Source organism: Neodiprion virginianus, chromosome 1 (genome assembly GCF_021901495.1).
Source record: "Neodiprion virginianus isolate iyNeoVirg1 chromosome 1, iyNeoVirg1.1, whole genome shotgun sequence".
NCBI classification, from domain to species: Eukaryota; Metazoa; Arthropoda; class Insecta; order Hymenoptera; family Diprionidae; genus Neodiprion; species Neodiprion virginianus.
In genome coordinates this window covers 13046693-13065369 of record NC_060877.1, presented here as the reverse complement: position 1 = coordinate 13065369, position 18677 = coordinate 13046693, and the positions used below count along the sequence as shown (strand labels likewise).

The following is an 18677-nucleotide window of genomic DNA, read 5'->3' as shown; positions in this document are numbered from 1 at the left end:
ATCTTAGTTTTTACACTGTAAGAAAATTACAATACTCATATTGACGTATAATAGTTTAATAACTGAATGAAATAGAGTAAGTTCGCACTTACCCTAACGGCATGTATAACCATTATGATTTTAGAAGAAGAAGAACAAGTGCAGAGCGGGTAGGATAACCTTCCAAGTGGATTTAAACGCTATGGCCTCTGATAAGAAGTATGGAACAGAGTCAAAATTTATTGCTTTAAAATAGTAGTCCTGTATGAACGTATCTCTTACTTCACTTTATAAAATATAGAGATTAACGAATATAAGTTTAAAATTCGATGTGCGTCATATTTTCATTCGTTTAACATCAAAGCACTTGTTCTAACGCTATTTTTTTTTTTTGAAAATAGTGTTTCAATATTGCGTTGATCGTTCCGACCGTCGGTTATTAATATTTATACGCTACCTCAACAAATCGATTACTTTGTAGTTTTTACGAGCACTAGTGCTTAAAGGTTTATTACTACGCACTAATGTTTATAAAAACTTCACAACATTTTCGTTTTTGACAGGAGATTGCACAGAAATGATTTATGGCACGTGAGCATAGGGCTTCGCAAAAAAAAAGGCTTAACAGTCCGATTCTATACCCAACTCTGAACAACAACACTTCAATACATTTTCATTTGACGCTGAAGTAAAGAAATGGCGAGGATTCTCCGAGATTGCGATAGTAAATTCGTACAATTCATGCCATTGCTTTAATTTTGCGTAAAATGAAAATGTATTTGATTAAGTGTTTTTGTTCAGAATTTTTTAGAGAATGGGGCTGCTAAGCTCTTTTTTTTACTTGGGGTACTGTTTGGAGACACGCTGATTTTGACACAGTTGGGTGTAACGCGCATGCCTAGAGAGACACTAATCAGATTACCATATCATAACAAAGTTTAATAATGCTGTTACAGTTATTCGTTTAAAGAACTGTAGATCAGGGCACCAAATCGCATCAGATGCCATAATACCTTCGCTTTACGGATTGCAGATTGGGTTGCTCGACGAAGCTCGTGAAAAGCACTTCTAGATAATTAGTGTAGCTTATATAATATTGACTATACCTCGATACTCCCTCTCTTGCAGTGCAGAATTATTGTTTTTCCTATGTTTACATTCAATTTATTTAACTATGCAACAATTTTCTAGCACCATCAATTTTCTTTTCGTGTCTATGGCGCTGGATGCCTGGATGATGAGGTCATCTGCATAGAGCAATAAGATTATCTCTGTTGTATTGTCTCTATCGAGTCTGCTTAAACCGTTTGCGTTGAAATGATCGACTAAGTTAGAAACAAATAGGATGACTTGTAGTCAGCTTGAAATTTTGCCGTGAAGATCACCTTCTGTGGTATGAATTTCCCTGCTGATTTTTATTTTAAGGCATCAATCCAGTCGAGATTTAGAAGGGCTAACTTTACGCTTGAAAATGTGGGTCCGATTCGATTTTCCTTTCACATAGGGTGTTCATTTGGTTTGACAGAACAGCGCTCTGCTCCACAAATGCTTGAAATAGGTGAATAATTATATTCCATTTCGACACTTTGTTTACGTATAAAACCAAAGCCACTGACGCGCTGAAATGATTCGTTGTGCTCTTGGTTTTTATTCCGAACTGCAGTTGTGCGCATGATTTAATCGCTTAAGAGAACACTTTTTAAATCATCGTTGTTTCGTGAATAGGCTGGCTGGCTGATACACCGATACAAATTCACTTATTTGTCGTTTGATTGAATTGTTTGGAAAATCGTTCGGAATTTTGAATTTAGGGAGATTACGTTTACGAGCATTTTTTGAAAGCGCGAAACTTGAAATTTCCAAGTCCTAATAGATGGTGTAATGGGAAACGTATACAAACGCAGATACAGCGGTTTTTTAAAATATCCACAGCAATAACGATTTCTCTAACGACTTATCGTTCTCCACGTACACTGACAATGAGGCGAAACATAAGGGTTATTTTTTCTACCGTACTTTTACACGATTGACGATTTGTACATAGTTTTACATGAGATTTGTAATTGAAAAGTTCTGATCTAACAACATTATTTAATTGCTCACTGATTGCGAATGAGTCCACCACAGTGCGGATCAACGTTCATCACGGTTGATGCACCATCATTTCTGAAAAATCCACCGAAACGAAAATCCTAGCTGATCCTTTTTTCGAGTTATACGTGGTTAAAAAAAATCAGATAATACGCACTCAACGTATCCAAGTAGTAAATAGATCTATAAAATTTATAACTACTTTTAGCGTCACCCATTATTAACATTTAAAAATAATTTTGTGTAAATTATTAACATTTAACAATAATCATAGTGAAGTTATAAACATTGAACTCTATTTTGTCTCAATTTAATTTGAACATACCTTGATGAGCATTCAACAACAGCATGTTTAAGTTTCAAATTGTAACTCTATCACTGTCTATGGAATTTGTTTTATGTTTTTGCCGATATTTATTGAACTCGTGGTGAATTGACTCACCGGCCTGGATAAAGTTTACACATTCTTGAACGTGATTTAACAAAATATGTACTTTAATGTTTCCGAAACATTTGACATAGCATGAAAACATCTTTTTAACTCTTCAAAACGTAGGTGTAAATCCATTGAAACTTTTTTTTTTTGTAGAAAAGCAGCCGTTCGCAACTTTGTTCATCGCTTTAAAAGCGCAGATAAAGCTATATCAAAGTTGTTGACGGCTGCTTTTATAGGAAAAAAGTTTCAGCGGATTTATACCTACGTTGGAATGAGAAAGGAAGGGCATACATAGCCGGGGAAGTATGCCAAAAGTGCCCTCTCTCGAAATGGATTCTGCTGGTGACCAGCTGTTTTCTTTTGGCAAATGACTAATCCATATCAAATTTTAGCAGTGTAACTCCATTTTGCTCGAAGTCATCGCATAAAACGAGATTTTCAGTTTTTTCGTGATAACTCTGCGATTTCTACTCAGAAAATTTGGAAAAAAATCGTAGATCTAGAAGACATATATATATATATATATATATATATATATATATATATATATATATATATATATATATTTCGAGAATTTTCTCCGATTTTTCGGTAAGAAACTCCACCGTCTAGAAATTTTTAAATAGTGAAAAATGTCAGTTTTCGATGTTTTTAACAATGACGCATAATTGGAAAAATTCTGAAAGTATTACGAAAAATCCGGTGAATGCAAATGTTTATGCTGTGGAAAAAGATGGTAGTGCCTCTTCAAAATCTACCGGAAACCACCGATCTAAATGTTCCAAAATGTGTAGCAGGTGGAATTTCCTACTGAAAAAAAATCCTCAATAAGCGCACATATGTCTGCTGGATCTACGATTTTTTTCGAAATTTTCTGAGTAGAAATAGCGGAGTTATTGGCAAAAACTGAAAATCACGTTTTATGCGATAACTTCGAGCAAAATAGAATTAGGAGGCTAAAATTTGGTATGAAATTTTAACTTTCTACGAAACTAAACAAGCAGACATTTCACAAAATAAAAATTTTGAAAATTTTCCAAGTTACGAAAGATATTTTTCAATGTCGATACTAATTTAGGACGTAATATTGAATGTTGCAGACACGCCGATATAAGTAATGTATAACACGGTTGCTTAATTCTTCGAACCAGTCGAAATAACAACAAAGCAGGCGATAACTTTGATCGAACCGAGAAGTTGAGTCGTTGGTGTTCGCTGCAGCTGCGATAATAGAGAAGATATTCGAGTCAACGTCGCAATATAAATGAAAAATAAATAAGTGAATAGAAGTGAGAAAATAACATTGGTCAGGGTATTTATATTAGCAATATAAAAATGAAAGCAATATTCGTTATTTTCGGACTGTTAACCGTGATGGCTGGATACGTTTTAACCGCACCATGGTTCGATTTGTTCGTAAGAAACCCGGGCTACAATTACGGCGGTCATCGACCAAGACCGCATAGACAAGGAAAAAGCGGCGGGGAACGTTGGAAGGAAATATGCAGGACAATTACTCCCGATAACTGGGCTTTCCCAGGACAACTGACACCGCATTCTGCCGGGCCTCTTTGTCCTTGGTGATATCGTTTATAAAGAAACATCTCAATCATTGCGAATTTGTAGAGCAAAACTCAATTTTAGCGACTACTGTACGTTTTCAGTAAAAAAGAATGGTTTTATTTATACACATTTATGTATATCATACATGCATATACGTATGAATGTATTACGTATATTATAACAATTTGACAATATGAATATACGAATAGGAATACATTAGTGAGTATGCTCGTTTCTCCCCTTTTTTTATCCCTTGCTCACTTTTCAGGAAATCTCATAAAGCTGTGACCACGATAATCATCATTGTACGTTAATATGAATGTATGGCTAATAACTATGATGTGTGTTATGTGTACCTAATGATTAATATACAGACGAAATTGCCATAAATAAATATAATTATGCATTATTGGATATACTTTGATGACTTTTGTATCCACAATCAACTGAGATGCTGATATGTAGAATAATTTTTACGAATTACGAACGCTCTTATCTGATAAACATAGAAAAACTATAGAAATAAACAAAATGATATATATGGTATATGTAATTACGACCAATTATAATATAATAAGCTTAGTTTATTTACAGTACATTGTTATTGTATTATCTGATGGTTACTTTTTTTAATTCATTTACTGCGTAACTACTATAACATCAGCCACATTTATGTTTCGTAATTTTGTGGAATAAAAAAAAAAAATTATCATTCTTATTTTTATAGCCTCGATTTCCATACAAATGACATATGTGGTCATTAAAAATACTGGAGTACTAAAATTTGACTATATAGTGGTAAATTAATTTTGAATTCGCTATGTACAATTGTTTACAGCGTACTTTGCAATACGTTACAATAACGTAAGAATTTGTACAAAAATATAGTCATGTATAAATTTAAGATTTCCTAATCATAAGCATTATATTTAATTTTTTCCATATTGCTCGAATTCGATAGTCTTTTTTTGTCCGGAACTAAGTTTGACAGTTTGACAACACTTTTCTATGAGTTCGAATAATGTATCCCGAGAAACGTGGGACCAGCATAGCAATCGTATTGACAAACTAATATCCATACACTTGCACATTGACGACCAGCGCAGTGAAACAAAAATGATAAAAGAGTTAAATACGACATATCGAAGGTGGCTATGAAACAATAAAAAGAATTTGTCGTACTCGATCCAAATGCTTCAAAACTGAACGTATTTCAAACTTTTCTACTTTCTTACTTAAATTTGAAAATTCCTAGATCAATAACTGCTTATTTCCAGACCTGTATTAAACCATCTGTACTACCAGTTAATATACAAGTATTTGACATAGCGACAGCAGATATTGCATCGTGGTGACCGGCTGGAGGAGAATCTGGCCCTTGGCCCTGACCACCTTCTTCGTGTCCTCTACCTCGGACAGTACTTCCGGTGACGCTTCCAGTCGTAACGCCGCCAACCAATACCTCTTGTACTACATTGGTTCCATCAATAAGTCGTTGCCTGCAACAGAAAATACATTCTTGTGACTTATCTGTAGAACTAAAATTTTTTTGTTCTGTAATTCCTAGCAAGTAGGTAATTCATTAGCTTTAAAAGTATACAGTTTCTAACTTGTGTGATGAAATAATCGAGTAAACAATGGATTACATTAATTGCTACTCATTTAGCTGAGTATTATAACATAGAAAATTCGCAACTCCAGAATCTGAATTAGAGATGTTTCTGGCTGAGACTCAAGTTACGTTTTTCATTATACTATAGTGTAAAAATTATAGTGGAATTTTGTCAATTCCGGTGGTCTTGAGTATATAGTTCTTTCAAATTTACGCCAATCAGATCCAGATAAATATCTCCAGTAGCATTATTCGTGCTAATGATGGTGAACACGAATGAAGCAACAATTCTGTGCAATAAAAAAGAATCTGGGCAAACTCTAGCAACACAAGCTGGGATATCAACAATTTGATAAAACTAATTAGAACATTCAAAGTGCTCAATTTTAGCGGTTTTTGATCTAATTCAATTCAATTATTGATGAACATCTGGTACATCGTACCCATATAAATCTATTTTGATCTACTCTAAAAGTGACTATAGGTAAAACGTTTTTCAAGTGATCCCTAAAGATTTCTATGTTAATAAAATAAGCCCAAAAACATTAAAATCATATCAAAAACACCAGACTTTAAGCATCTTAATTAAAGAACACTTACTCAAATTGTCAATATCTGAACTTGTGTTATTCGAACTTGCTCAAAGTAATTTCTATCGCGTTGTGGGGATATTGTTTCAATTATGTTTACTGTCATCGACACAAACAATACTGTTAGAGATCTTTACAACCCATTTATTCTCAAAACGATGCATATTTTGTGCATGTTTCTGAAACCAACTTTCAAACTGATGGGTATATTTGTCTTTAGGATTTGAATATTCATTTGCACTTGTATTGCTGCACACTTACTCATAAGCTAAGGAATTCGGAGGCACTGTGTCATTAGCGGCAGGTAAGGCAACATATGATTCATTAGGATTCTGTAAGTCCCAAAATCGAAGCCTCATGTCAGTTCCACCAGCAAGAAGAAACCCGTTTCGATCAATAGCACCTGAGTGCATAGCACAAATGCTGTGACCAGTCTGTGTGTGACTCAAAGGTGGTGCACTTGATGCCCACAGGACCGTCTGTCGAAATCCTGTTTCCAAGTTCCACATTGATATTTCATTGTTTCCTTGCACAGCTGAGAGAATCCAAGAATGTTCCGTCGGATGAGTAATCACTTTCCTAACTCTTGCACCTAAAAATAAGTACGTGAATAGAGGACTTTGTCGATTATATGAAGTCTTCGGAACTGCATCATTCACTCAGTAGCTTACCTGTGGGATGTTTTATGCTACTGATTGGCAGTTGAAATCTTAGATCCCAGCATATATGAACTCCAGAGCTTGTTCCTAATGTCAACCATTGTTGATAGTTGTTAACACAGAAAGAGGTGATGACCCCATGTTTCAGGTCATTTTCTAGACGCCATGCTGTTCCAGGGCACCTCAGATCCCACCCTATCAGAGATCCGTACAACGTAGCATAGACCAGGACTGACTGAGAACCAGAATCTAAGTACTGTAGATCGACGGCGCAACCCTCTTCCTGAAATATGAATTAACCATGAATTTTGAGCAGTTCTTAGGCAAGAAGAATCTTTGTTAACCAGCTAACTGTAGAAAGCAATCTGAATAACACTCAAAACGCAAAAATTATGTCACGAAAAAATAGGAAATAATTAAGAAAGTAGTACGTCAGTACTTCTGTTGTGTAATAGCTCAAAACACAAAAAATAAAAGCGAAAACCTACTCTGTTAATCTCTCAAGATTTCAGAGATGAACTTCTCAAAAAAAAACTATCCAGAGAATTTCACAATTATATAAAAAAAATGTATATTTCCTCTGTAAATTTAATCTCTACAGATTTTTCTGTTTACCCGACTCTGTGTTTATCTGAAATGATCTAAGTTATTCTATAAGTTTTTGTAACTCTTTAAAAGTTTCAACACTATTTCTGTGGGTGTATAAATTTGTCTCAAAGATTTCTGCAATCTTCTACATTTGCCCAAAATTGGATTCTTAGAATTTTTGTTTGTTCTAGAATTTCATAAATTTGTTGGAATTGCAAAATTCCGATTCTTTGCGAACATCTTTTCGTCTTTGTACTATCTTTTCCTATAGAGTAGAATTTCATTCACTCAATCGAAGCATATGGCTTTTCTTATGATCTAGTGAATATTTTATGTACAGGTACTTACGAGTCAATATTAGTACAGGTATTTAAAATTTAATTGGTTTTAGCTGATACCTGAACTCATATTGATGTGAATCAAATAAATATTTATTGTTATTAAATAAGAAGGTTGGAGTAATGATTGAATTATGGGGCAACACCACTGTAAAAACAAAAGAATAGCACTTTTTGATCACTTTTTTTTGAATGGAACAAAAGGAAATAAGATAATATTTAAAGAATTTATTAGGCATATATTTAAGGAAAATACAAAAATTATTGTCAACAAATATTAAAAAATGGCGACACTGGAGCTATTCTCGCGAGACATGTTGAATTGTGTGGCACGCAGTATAACTAGTGCAAATTTGAATGTCGAAAAAAAACAACTACTTAATCAACATGTCTATAGCCAGAGGAATATGTAGGGGATTTTGAGAATATTAATTGTTGTGTAATTCGCGAGTATTTGAATGAAAATGTTCAATTTTCGACCATAGAAAGTGCACTTATTTGTTAATAAATAATGTTTAAATTTACTACGTTTTCTGTAGATAATAATGTGTAGATTGAGTGATGCTTTTTTTTCACATGTCTCGCGAGAATGGCTTCAGTGTCACCATTTTTTAATAATTCTCGATAATAATCTTTCGTATTAACTTAAATATATGCCTAATAACTTCCTCAAACATTATCAACTTATTACCTTTTCTTCCAACAAGAAAAAAAAAATCGTGCATTTTTTAGGTTTTTACAGTGTTGTTACCCCTTAAGCTAATGAAACATTATCTTTCGATTACAGTTCTCCAGGAAAATGTGAAAAAATAAGGTACATTACATGATACGCAAAAAAATTTTAGAATTTGACGTAAATATTCTAAAAGAAGAACAGAAAGATCATGAGAAATGCAGGAAAATGACGAAGCTAACCGAAAAAATGTAGGATTAATCACAGAAGTTTATGAATTCACGTATAGAATTACTCTAAATATCCCTATTTCCTTCCATTCACGGACATTGACAGAGACATTTTACAGACTTGGATAGGGGGAAATTTTCAATGGGGGATTGAATGTCAAGTTTATAGTTAAAGCTTAAACCCAAATACCTGTAAATCAAGCTGCCTCGTATAGAGAACATTCATTTTATTCGATGCTTGTTCAATTCTTAAAACAAAGACAGATCCAGATTGGCTCGCTGAACTTGCTATTGACTGTCCTTGATCACACACTGCTAGGCCGAATAACGGACCGCCTCTATGGACATATGCTTGTCTGGAAAAAATATTGTTGATCAAAGTTTATCGTTTACGGAAATTAAGGAGTGCTCACCCTTTTGCGTTTGATACTTAAGTTAACTTGAATATCTACTATTGATACGATAAGGTTTGTAAATCACCATCGATTACATGGCTGAAGAATACTGATTTTGTGTACTATTATTTATCTATATTTACTGATTATAAGCTTTCTAATTTGAAAATTGGTTCATATATAATTAACGACGTTCACTTTACTTGCAACAAAACTTTACAATATTTTTCATACAATGATGTCAAAACTGTTACTACTGCATTTATGAAATTTTGTACACGTACTAGACTGATCCAGATCTGAAATGTACTCGGTGAGATATAAACCAAAGAGCTGCTAAAATCCGCTAAATTCAGTACATTTTTCGTAATTTTATCGAACTTCAATACGTCTGTTTTAGAACTCACAGAGTCAATTTCAAACCTCAATCACTCTAGTCCGTGAGAAAATTGAAATAGACACAATACTAGTGTCTTTCTAGTGTTGGTGATTTGTTAACCCTTTCACATCAATAGCAGCTATTCAAAGTTACCTTAAAACTGAAACACGAAAGAGCAACCATCCCCCCTTAGGGATCTGCAGTATATGATATCCTCACCAATTATATCTGTTTACCACTGTTTTTTGTTCTTAGTTCAACTACAAAATTGTAAACTAACGACTTACGATAAATATTTTATTAAACATTTTTGTATTCTCCATCTATAACTACTGATTATAGGCATCCTTTTCACTCTGAAATTCGTATGCGTAATGAAGTTCTTGCAAGTACCTTGAACGATTGGCAATATTTCTGCCTTCCATTTTGCTGACATCCCAAACTCTGACGCACCCATCAGCAGCGCTGCTGGCAAAGAGGCTTGTATCAGGGATGGAAACCAATTTGTTGACAGCTGCCCGATGTTCGTGCAAGTAAGCTACAGGGATACCACGCGGCTTCCAGCCACTCGCCAACAACCGAGAACCTTCGTATTATTGGAAATTAGTAAAAAAAAAAAAAAAAAATCATATTGTTGATAAGATTTTAATTGTTCTGCCGCTTTCTTTGACACCAAGCTGATGAAGCTTTCAATGAAATAAAAAGAATATTAGCTCTCACCAGTTTGCCACGCAATGTTATCAGCCCAGTGTTGTGCTCTTAGTGCAGCAGAGTGCTGTTCCTGTTTCCTAAATGTTAACTGCCGCAGTTCCAGTCTGCATGGAGCACATCGGTCTGCAAAACCATAGAGGGTTGCGACTATCGCAAATTCAGGTAATTTTGATTAATAATCGTGCACGCAGAATGTAAACTATGACACAAGAAATAGACGCATCTTAAGTCAGATTTTTCTATAGTTGGAATTTCTGGAAAAAAATTTCATAGTTTGGTTACCACGACATAGGAAAAGTTTCAAAAACTCACATTGAATATAAGATCTTTCATGCAGGGAGTGATCGTTCATACTGTTTACATCTGTCAGGCTGTGCTGTGGCGACAAATGTATATCCCCACCATGGACACTGTTGCTGGGACTACTTCCACCTCCAGTCATATCCGACATCTTTACAATTGTATGCTGGAAGCAGAAAAACTTGCGGTTATTTCTTCACCGCTTTCCTAAATTACTTGAAAATAATAATATCCCAAGGGCTGTTGCATTTTGTAATGGAATACTTGAACAACTTATTTTTGTTACAGCAGATTACTAGTATTTGACAGTAAAATCTGTAAGACTACTTTGTCTTTTTTCGACTTTAGATAGATCCGTAAGACGGAATCGCATCAATCTCAAAGTTTGAGCAATTCTGTTGGAAAATACTAGTAACTGTTATAATAAAACTGAATTGTCGAAATATTCTACTACACCACAATAACCCTTCAAATGTTATTTTTTTTTAAGGTGTAAAGCGTTCTAATTTCCGACTATCGAATTTTACTTAAATTTATTTTATCTGTTACTTCTTCAACATAGAAGCATACCTCAAATAATTTTCTTTTCTCTCTTTGCACTTATTGCTCTAGATTAACGAACCACCACTTCACAACGCGTATTATGACATTCTGTTTCTCAAGGATGTCTTGCTCTAAGTCAAAAGTTGTCGCGACATAAGCTAGTAATTTTCACTGAAAATTTACGAAAAAAAATTATTTAAACACCCATCGTAAATAATAGCAATATACTTTCGAATTGTGATGCAAGATTGGAAATTTCCAAAGTACACCATTTTTTTAATATTGATATTCTTCATTTATTTAGATGCAATAGAGATAAACAATTACCCAACTGTGTAGTTAGTGAGCAAGTGTAAGTCATGTAACAATTTGTTATTATTTATATTAAAGAAACCTGATGATGGTAGGCGGGGCCTGCCGAAACGTCGTACATAAAATAAAATTTATTGCTAAATGTGCATCAGTCCATCCTTGATCTTTATTAGAATATTATTCTCCACAGTCACGAACTTCAACTCATCAACATTCTTTTAAACGATGAATAATGAAAATAAAATTGTTTTTCAAGAAAAAATTTCACTTCAACTTTTGTTTTACTTTCTTGGTCATTTTTAATCGAATTTAGTGCGGATGATCACAGAACCATTGAAAATAAATTTAATTCACATATTGGGACATTCTGTATGCAACAGTCAGCGTTATTTCAGAAGATCCTAATTAAAAAGTTGAAAATTAATAAAAAAAAAAATCAAAGGAAATTTGTCCCATGTCCATTCAGGGGTGAAAATTTTAGTTTTTTTTCAAATAAAACATCAAAATTATAAATGATGTATTTGGGTGATAGTCAATTTTGTGTTTGAATTTGAAAATGTATTGTCATTGTTTGTAATGGGAGTTTGAAGTTTTTTTTTTTTTCGCAAACTTTGAGTGAACGTGATCATTTTATGGACAAGCATATTTTTTTTTTTTATAGCAAGTCACTTTGCAGAAACAAAACGTCGTAAGTTGAAAACTGCTAATTCTTCGAAATTTTTTATTATTCATTGGTCAAAACCAATAAGTGCTGAAGAAAGAAAAAATGCTTTGGGGTTTACATTTACGTTGGTAAAAGTAAATCAAGAACAAATGTTTACTGATGCATGAAAGTCATAATTTGTAATGCTTTCGACTTGAGAAAATATTATCCATAGGCGCCCCCAAGATAATAAACAGGTTGGTAAATGATCATTATATGGTGGTAAGAAATAATACGGCCAACCTGTACACTGTCTTGTGCAGCGAACATCGTACGCCATTCCTGATTCATAGTAGCGTGTGTAACAATACTATCGGGAGTTCTGCGATCAATTTTTTTGAACGCATTCATGCCGAGATCACTTTTTGTGTCAGGATATAAGACAACCATGTGATGACGCACTTTGTCCTTTATAAGATTCAACTCAAGTTTCCCGACTGAAGACTTGTTCATTCCTTGTTTTGCTTCTATTGACTGTCGATGTTTATTGATTTTCAATAAATGCGGTTTCATCATCAATAATTGATCCTCCTCCATTTCTGTCATTGCCTCTGAACTTAATCTTCTGAACAACTAGACAGATATCAAAAATAGTTGATAAAAAAGTTCATTCTTTTTGTATTAAAAAGTACAAGTTTTAGATTCGCAGCTGAAACCTTCAGCCAGCATCGATGTATTTGACTCAATTTAATACTTTGTATAAAAAATTTTTAGTCGTTTCACTTACATTTTTCAATGTAGTACTCATATCACTGTACTGTGGAATAATACCAGAGATTGCTTTTACCCGAGCCTTCTGCCTCTGCTCGAAAACTCGGAATAATTCATCTATATCATTGTATTTAATGACAGAGTCATAAACAATTCGCGGAATTGGAGCAACTAGAGCCTCCAACAGCAAAACCTCCTTTTCAATTTGTATCAATGGATGTCTTAAATATGGTTGAATCATTGTTTGAACTTTACACTGGACATCGACTAGATTTAAAGTCCTTGCTGAGGCCGAAATGAAACCCACAATTGCATGTCGAATCCATAAATTGGGATGAACCTGAAAATTTCAGCAGTAAATCATCTAGTGGTACCATCTAGTGAATGTATTATAGTTATCCTGTTTGTTAATTTTCAAATAAATGCAATCACCAATGTATATTGTTAAAAAGAATCCTGAAAGCATTGATATTAACCACAATTTGTTTGATAATTACTATGTAAATATACGTTTTATGTATCACAAAACTTACCAAGAAAACTACACTTTCTGAAAGCAATTGATACAGAGCCGATTTATGCAGAAGGCCAAGCTCGGTGAGTGTTGCCATAGCGTTAATAGCTTTAGTAGTGACAAACTCTTCAGGGTCGGTGAGACCCTGCTGAAGCAGAGGCATCAAAATGGAACTGCTGTGCCAGCCAACGTAGGCTGCAACCCCGACAATACAGTCAAAAAACGACCCTCTGAGCTGTTTGTCGTCCTTATCATTTAAAAACGTTATTATGTGGCTCAGTATCACATCGTTCGCTTTTTGTTTTCCGAAAAATACACACAGCTTTGTTAAGCTATTCTCCATCAAGGTCTGTTTTACCAGATTCTGAGAGTCTGTCACCAGCATTGCAACTGATTGTTGAACCTGGAAATTTAGAAAAAAAATTTTTTTTAAAAAATAGTTCCAAATAGTTCCCTCTTAGGGTAATTTCAGCAGCAATTTCTGTCTAAGAATAGAACTGCATATTCGTACCATCTCATGCAGTGTTTGAAGTTCACTCTCGTAGCTCGGCTTTAGTCCTTCTTTATTACTCGAATTCGTCAAATGAGAATTTTTCAAATACCGCAGAGCTATGTGAGCCAAGTGTGCAATGTTTTCTGCATATGCTGCCCTAACTATCACAGCGTCATCTAGCGTTACATGAGACAATCCCGGCAGTATGTATTCTGGAAATATGTTTACGTCTGTGGGGGGGATAGACTTGACCAGATATAAACATTTCGTTAATGTGTGTAGTGCAGAAACTCTTACACGTGGCGCTGGGTCGTGAACCAAATGGAACTGCAAATAATAAGAAATGTTTTTCCCTATCAACTATTAACTCGACAAACATATACCAATGTACGATGAGAATATGTTGGCTACTACTAAGAATAAGAACGTAATTCGCAAGCATTCATGAGCTTTGTGAGTTACTTTATTATTCTAAGGGGATTTAATGTGTTACCTACTATATAAGGTAGAATTCTGTCCAAAATCGTTTCGTCAGTAGTGTTTTCTGCGAGTTGCAATAAAATGTCCAAGCTTTGTAGTTTCGATTGTGAATGGTGTAAGCCTCGGATGCAAGAAGTGACTAGTTGAGTTATTATAATAAGTCCTTCCAGATGTTCACTGGTTTTTACATCCTTCATAGCTTTCTCTTCATCGATTTTTTCTTTTTCTTCAATAGATTGAACAAATTTTGCTATGTTCTCTCTATTAACCAATTCGTTCACTGATGCCGAATTTTTATCATCTAGTTTGAGGCAACCAGACGCAGAAGACTCGCTCGGGTTTGATTTCTCCTTGCTTTCAGTCTTTAATATATTTATTATATTAGCTATATCTTTTCTGAGTCTGTTTATCTTTTCATCTGGTGAAAGTATCGGTGCAGCTGAAAATATCAGCATGTATGACTGAAGAAACGAATAAAAATATTCTGGAAAAATCTTGCCACGTTCTTGAGCCAAGTATATTTCAGCACTCTTTCTGTTTGCAGGATTTCTTTCTAACATTGATGCCAACAGCGCTCTCATTTCACTATCTTCAATTTTATCCAGGTGTTTACTTGCTGAGTATTCTCCGTTTCTATATGCTTAAAAAATCATAAAAAGAAAAATCAGAATTTAAAAACACGTATGCCAACTTAATAAATTACAAAATATTAAAGCAAATTCAGTGAGTTTCTTCAGTTAACAATGTTACTCATTTATTATCAGCATAAATAATAGTAACACTGCTGATTTCCGAATGGTTTAAAATGGAAGCTTGATAGTTTGCTTTTTTTATGTGCAACCTGAGTCAGATTTTCATAACACAATATCCCCACTTAAAAGCGTGTACTTTTAATAGAAAAGTACATTGACAATCAGACATACAATGGCATCAATTATGTCTAGCTTCTCTATTCTCTATTATCTATTCTCGGGAATTTTCTTATTTCAATGCCTCATTACTGGCAAGATATCAAGCTTTTAATATATTGCATGTCATGTACCTAAAAGTTGGGAAAAGTCAAAGGGGGGGTGTCCTTCGTTGAACAATTCGGTTAGGGCACATCCAGCAGAAAATATATCCATCATAGGATGTAGGTCTCCTGTTTTGACTTCCTGTTCTGGTAACAACATTGTATTGCTCAATTCTGATGACAATGTCTTGACAAAGCGTTCCGGCGCTATGTAACATGTCCTAAGAAAATAAAGAAGAACCACTTCAAGTCATAACTAATCCAACTCATAAATTAAAAATAACAATCTAAAATATGATGAATTATAATGAACGAACCTCCGCCTCGAAGTATCAAAGAAGTATGAAAAGTCGGCTGGGTTGTCCTCAGGTAAGTAGGTTGGTTTGAAACTTGCAAAGTCAGTTAACAATACCCAATTCCAGCTAGTTATCATTATATTTTCAAGTTTGATATCACCGTGACATACGCCAAACTGAAATATTGTATAAAGACACATTTTGGGAACTGTATATAATTTTCAATCGTATACTTTAGAATTCAGCAATGCTTAGTTTCACAATATTACACACCTTATGAGCTTGATGTAAAGCATAAAGCACTTGAAAAGTGATCCATTTTTTTTCTATACTGGACAAAAAAGGTCTTGTGCTAATTCTGTCATAGAGAGAGCACTTAACAAACTCTCTCATTATAAATCCAGCTTTTTCCGTTAGCTGAAAATAAGAAACAACAGCATATATTACATTTCTATACAAAGCCAGACAGTTCTTATTCTGTATTTCGTCACAAGTTTTTATTTCAATTCACAATTCAAACAAACATTATTGATAACATTATTGATACCTGTCTTCTTTCGTACAAGTACGGCGCTTTTTACACAATTCAGATTACAAAAAATTATCGTACATCATGAACCGAATCAGGTTCACATGTCGTTTACATTATAAAACTCATTCCAAAAAATCAAAAATACTTGAGCTTTTCAGTTTTCTACAGAAACGTACGTTTTTTTTTCACTGTTAATTTAAAAGACTATTCCTCTGTCACTGTACAAAAACGTGTATAAATTTCATCACCAAATTTAGTTTATAAGCCGTGTAATTTTTTTCTTCTACTCCATACTAGTATTACATCGTTTGACCTCCGACTTTGCAAATTTGTCAAACTTGATAAAAATAATTTTCTTTTGTTATTTTTCCCATTCAGAAACATCAAGAACACGTGAAAAAGGAGCTGTTGCAGTTGTGAATTTAATATATATTCAGCTTTGAAAAGTTTCGGAATACATCAAAATTAATTACAAAAATGTGAATCGAACTTTCGATGAGTTTACTGAAAGAAGAGAAAGATATATGAATCATTCTTCCAATTCTTAGCGTAGTTCCCGACGGGATGATTTTCGATTATTCTATAACAATGTTCCATCAACATTTTATTAGTGTGCTTAAAAATAACATGAAACAGATAATTTCCGTAGTATGTTTTTTTTTTTTTTTTGTGTATAGTCAGTCATCTTACTGTGAATCTGTAATTTTCGGACTGGAACCTCAATGGGATTACTTAATTCAATGATAATTAATAATAGACAGCCGAGACAACCAGAGCTTGCAAAAACTCTAGCTTCTAGGAATTTTCACCCATTATTACACAATATTTGAGAACTCTTCAGTAATTCAAGCCTTATGAATAAACGTATCATTATTAAATCTTTCTTTTTAAATACTATTATTGAAATCAATGATCACCGGGAGATTCTACTCTGACAATTTTAGGGCTGAAATTTCCATACTACCGCCAAACAAATATTAATTTATTAAACAAAATGGGTATTCCAGTTTAAAAATTATATTTCTTCTTCAAATCGTATTTTTTTCGTTTAGCAATAGTTTTACCACAATCGATATTTTGCTCAGAAAGCTAAAAGTTTTTTATATAAAGAACATGTGTCGAGGGAATTTTTTTTCGAAATACTTAGTGCAGGACAAGAAAAAAATTTTTAAAAATGCTGTGGAAATAGCCGGTTTACAGTTGTTCTTAAAATTCTGAAAAAAATATACCAAATGTTTTTCATGCAAAACAACATACAGGTCATTTATTAGCTACTGAACTAGCTGGCCAGAGTCATTGAGCCGGAAACAATCCTCTGAATTAAAAAAATTACCCATATACAAAGTGACTGAACAAAATAGTTTTTCAATTCTATTCTATCAACAATTTCTGGTGACTAAAACCAGTTCAACACGATTTAAGTTGTTCTAGAAGTAGTGTAATAGCTTTTAAAACAACAGTGTATTGTATGGTTGCAGCTTCATCATTCTGCTTGACGATCTACCAAATTTGTTATTGTAATGTCATGGTAGATTGGTTATGAGGAAATATGTGATTCAAGTAGTATCGAAATATCGCCGGGACTTTGAAAAGCTCAATCTGAGATCAGATATAATAGACTGGAGCTCTTACAGAAGTAAATTTAAAAAAATACATTTTTTCAATTTAATAGATCATCCAAACACTAGTGAAAATTGTTACTTAAAAATGGAAGAAACAATTGAAGACCAAACAACTTAAGCTCGTGCCTTAATGTGTTAACACCTAGAATAATAAAGTTAGTATTTTTACTCACAATAGTTCGCTGAAAGGGTAGGCAGTTTACAGCTGATGCGAGTTTCGACCTGATATCCTCCAGTTTGTCTTTATACGTGGATAATGGCAGCGTCGGGTCATGGATGGCAAATACTTTGACCACTATGAGACCTTCCTGGCTGCGGGCTCGAGCGACTTTGAAAAATCTGGTACTTCCTAGACTGTAATAAGCAAGTATTGAATAAGAACAAAATTCGTGTAAATCAACTACTGGTACTCACTTTATGTCAAATTGGAGATCGTTGTGATCTGTCAAATAATGCTCGACAGGAAATATTTGACTGGGAGCAATCCCCACCAGCTGGTTACCCATGGCTGTCACCTCCTTTTCAGCGAATTCACCTTGATTCTTTGCAAAGCTTCAAGTGAATCTAAATAAAACTTTACTCCACGTTTCTACCGTAAACGCATCCTTATGCTGTTTCTTGTGTCACTGACAGGTTAGGTCGATCAGCTGTTGCGTATATCTTGACTCTTCAATTCTCAACAGTTGGAAGCATGGACACGCAGAGTTAAGGGGAGCTTTCCAGCAAGGAGACACAGTGTGACACTGTGTTCACGGTCGAATACTGTGCCTTGGTGCTTGTTGGGACGCTTTGAGGTTCTTAATTCAGTCACTAGAGTCCGCTCATGCATTATACGAAAAATCTAGGATCATTGAGCGCTCCAGGAAAAAAAACATTTGTGAAACGCGTGTAGATTATCATTGCATTTAATAAATA

The 18677-nt window shown here is 34.1% G+C and overlaps 1 protein-coding gene across 3 annotated transcripts; it reads right to left on the bottom strand.

The window, feature by feature from the left end:
- Positions 1-3907: 3907 nt before the first annotated feature.
- LOC124308736 (phosphoinositide 3-kinase regulatory subunit 4) lies at positions 3908-18525 on the bottom strand. 3 transcript variants are annotated; one of them, XM_046771733.1, is made up of 17 exons: positions 18177-18522; positions 17936-18116; positions 15882-16025; positions 15630-15784; positions 15343-15533; positions 14318-14940; positions 13839-14147; positions 13347-13730; positions 12830-13153; positions 12346-12675; positions 10557-10710; positions 10254-10391; positions 9927-10119; positions 8950-9115; positions 6943-7213; positions 6533-6863; positions 3908-5568 (listed from the first exon to the last, which is right to left on the bottom strand). In XM_046771733.1, the coding sequence occupies exons 1-17, from the start codon at positions 18266-18268 to the stop codon at positions 5337-5339; spliced, it is 4218 nt and encodes a 1405-aa protein (XP_046627689.1). In that variant the 5' UTR covers positions 18269-18522; the 3' UTR covers positions 3908-5336. The 3 variants fall into 3 exon arrangements, with proteins under 3 accessions (XP_046627689.1, XP_046627697.1, XP_046627706.1); XM_046771741.1 differs by having other exon boundaries at positions 10254-10367; XM_046771750.1 differs by lacking the exons at positions 3908-5568; positions 6533-6863; positions 6943-7213; positions 8950-9115; positions 9927-10119 and having other exon boundaries at positions 10306-10443; positions 18177-18525.
- Positions 18526-18677: the final 152 nt, after the last annotated feature.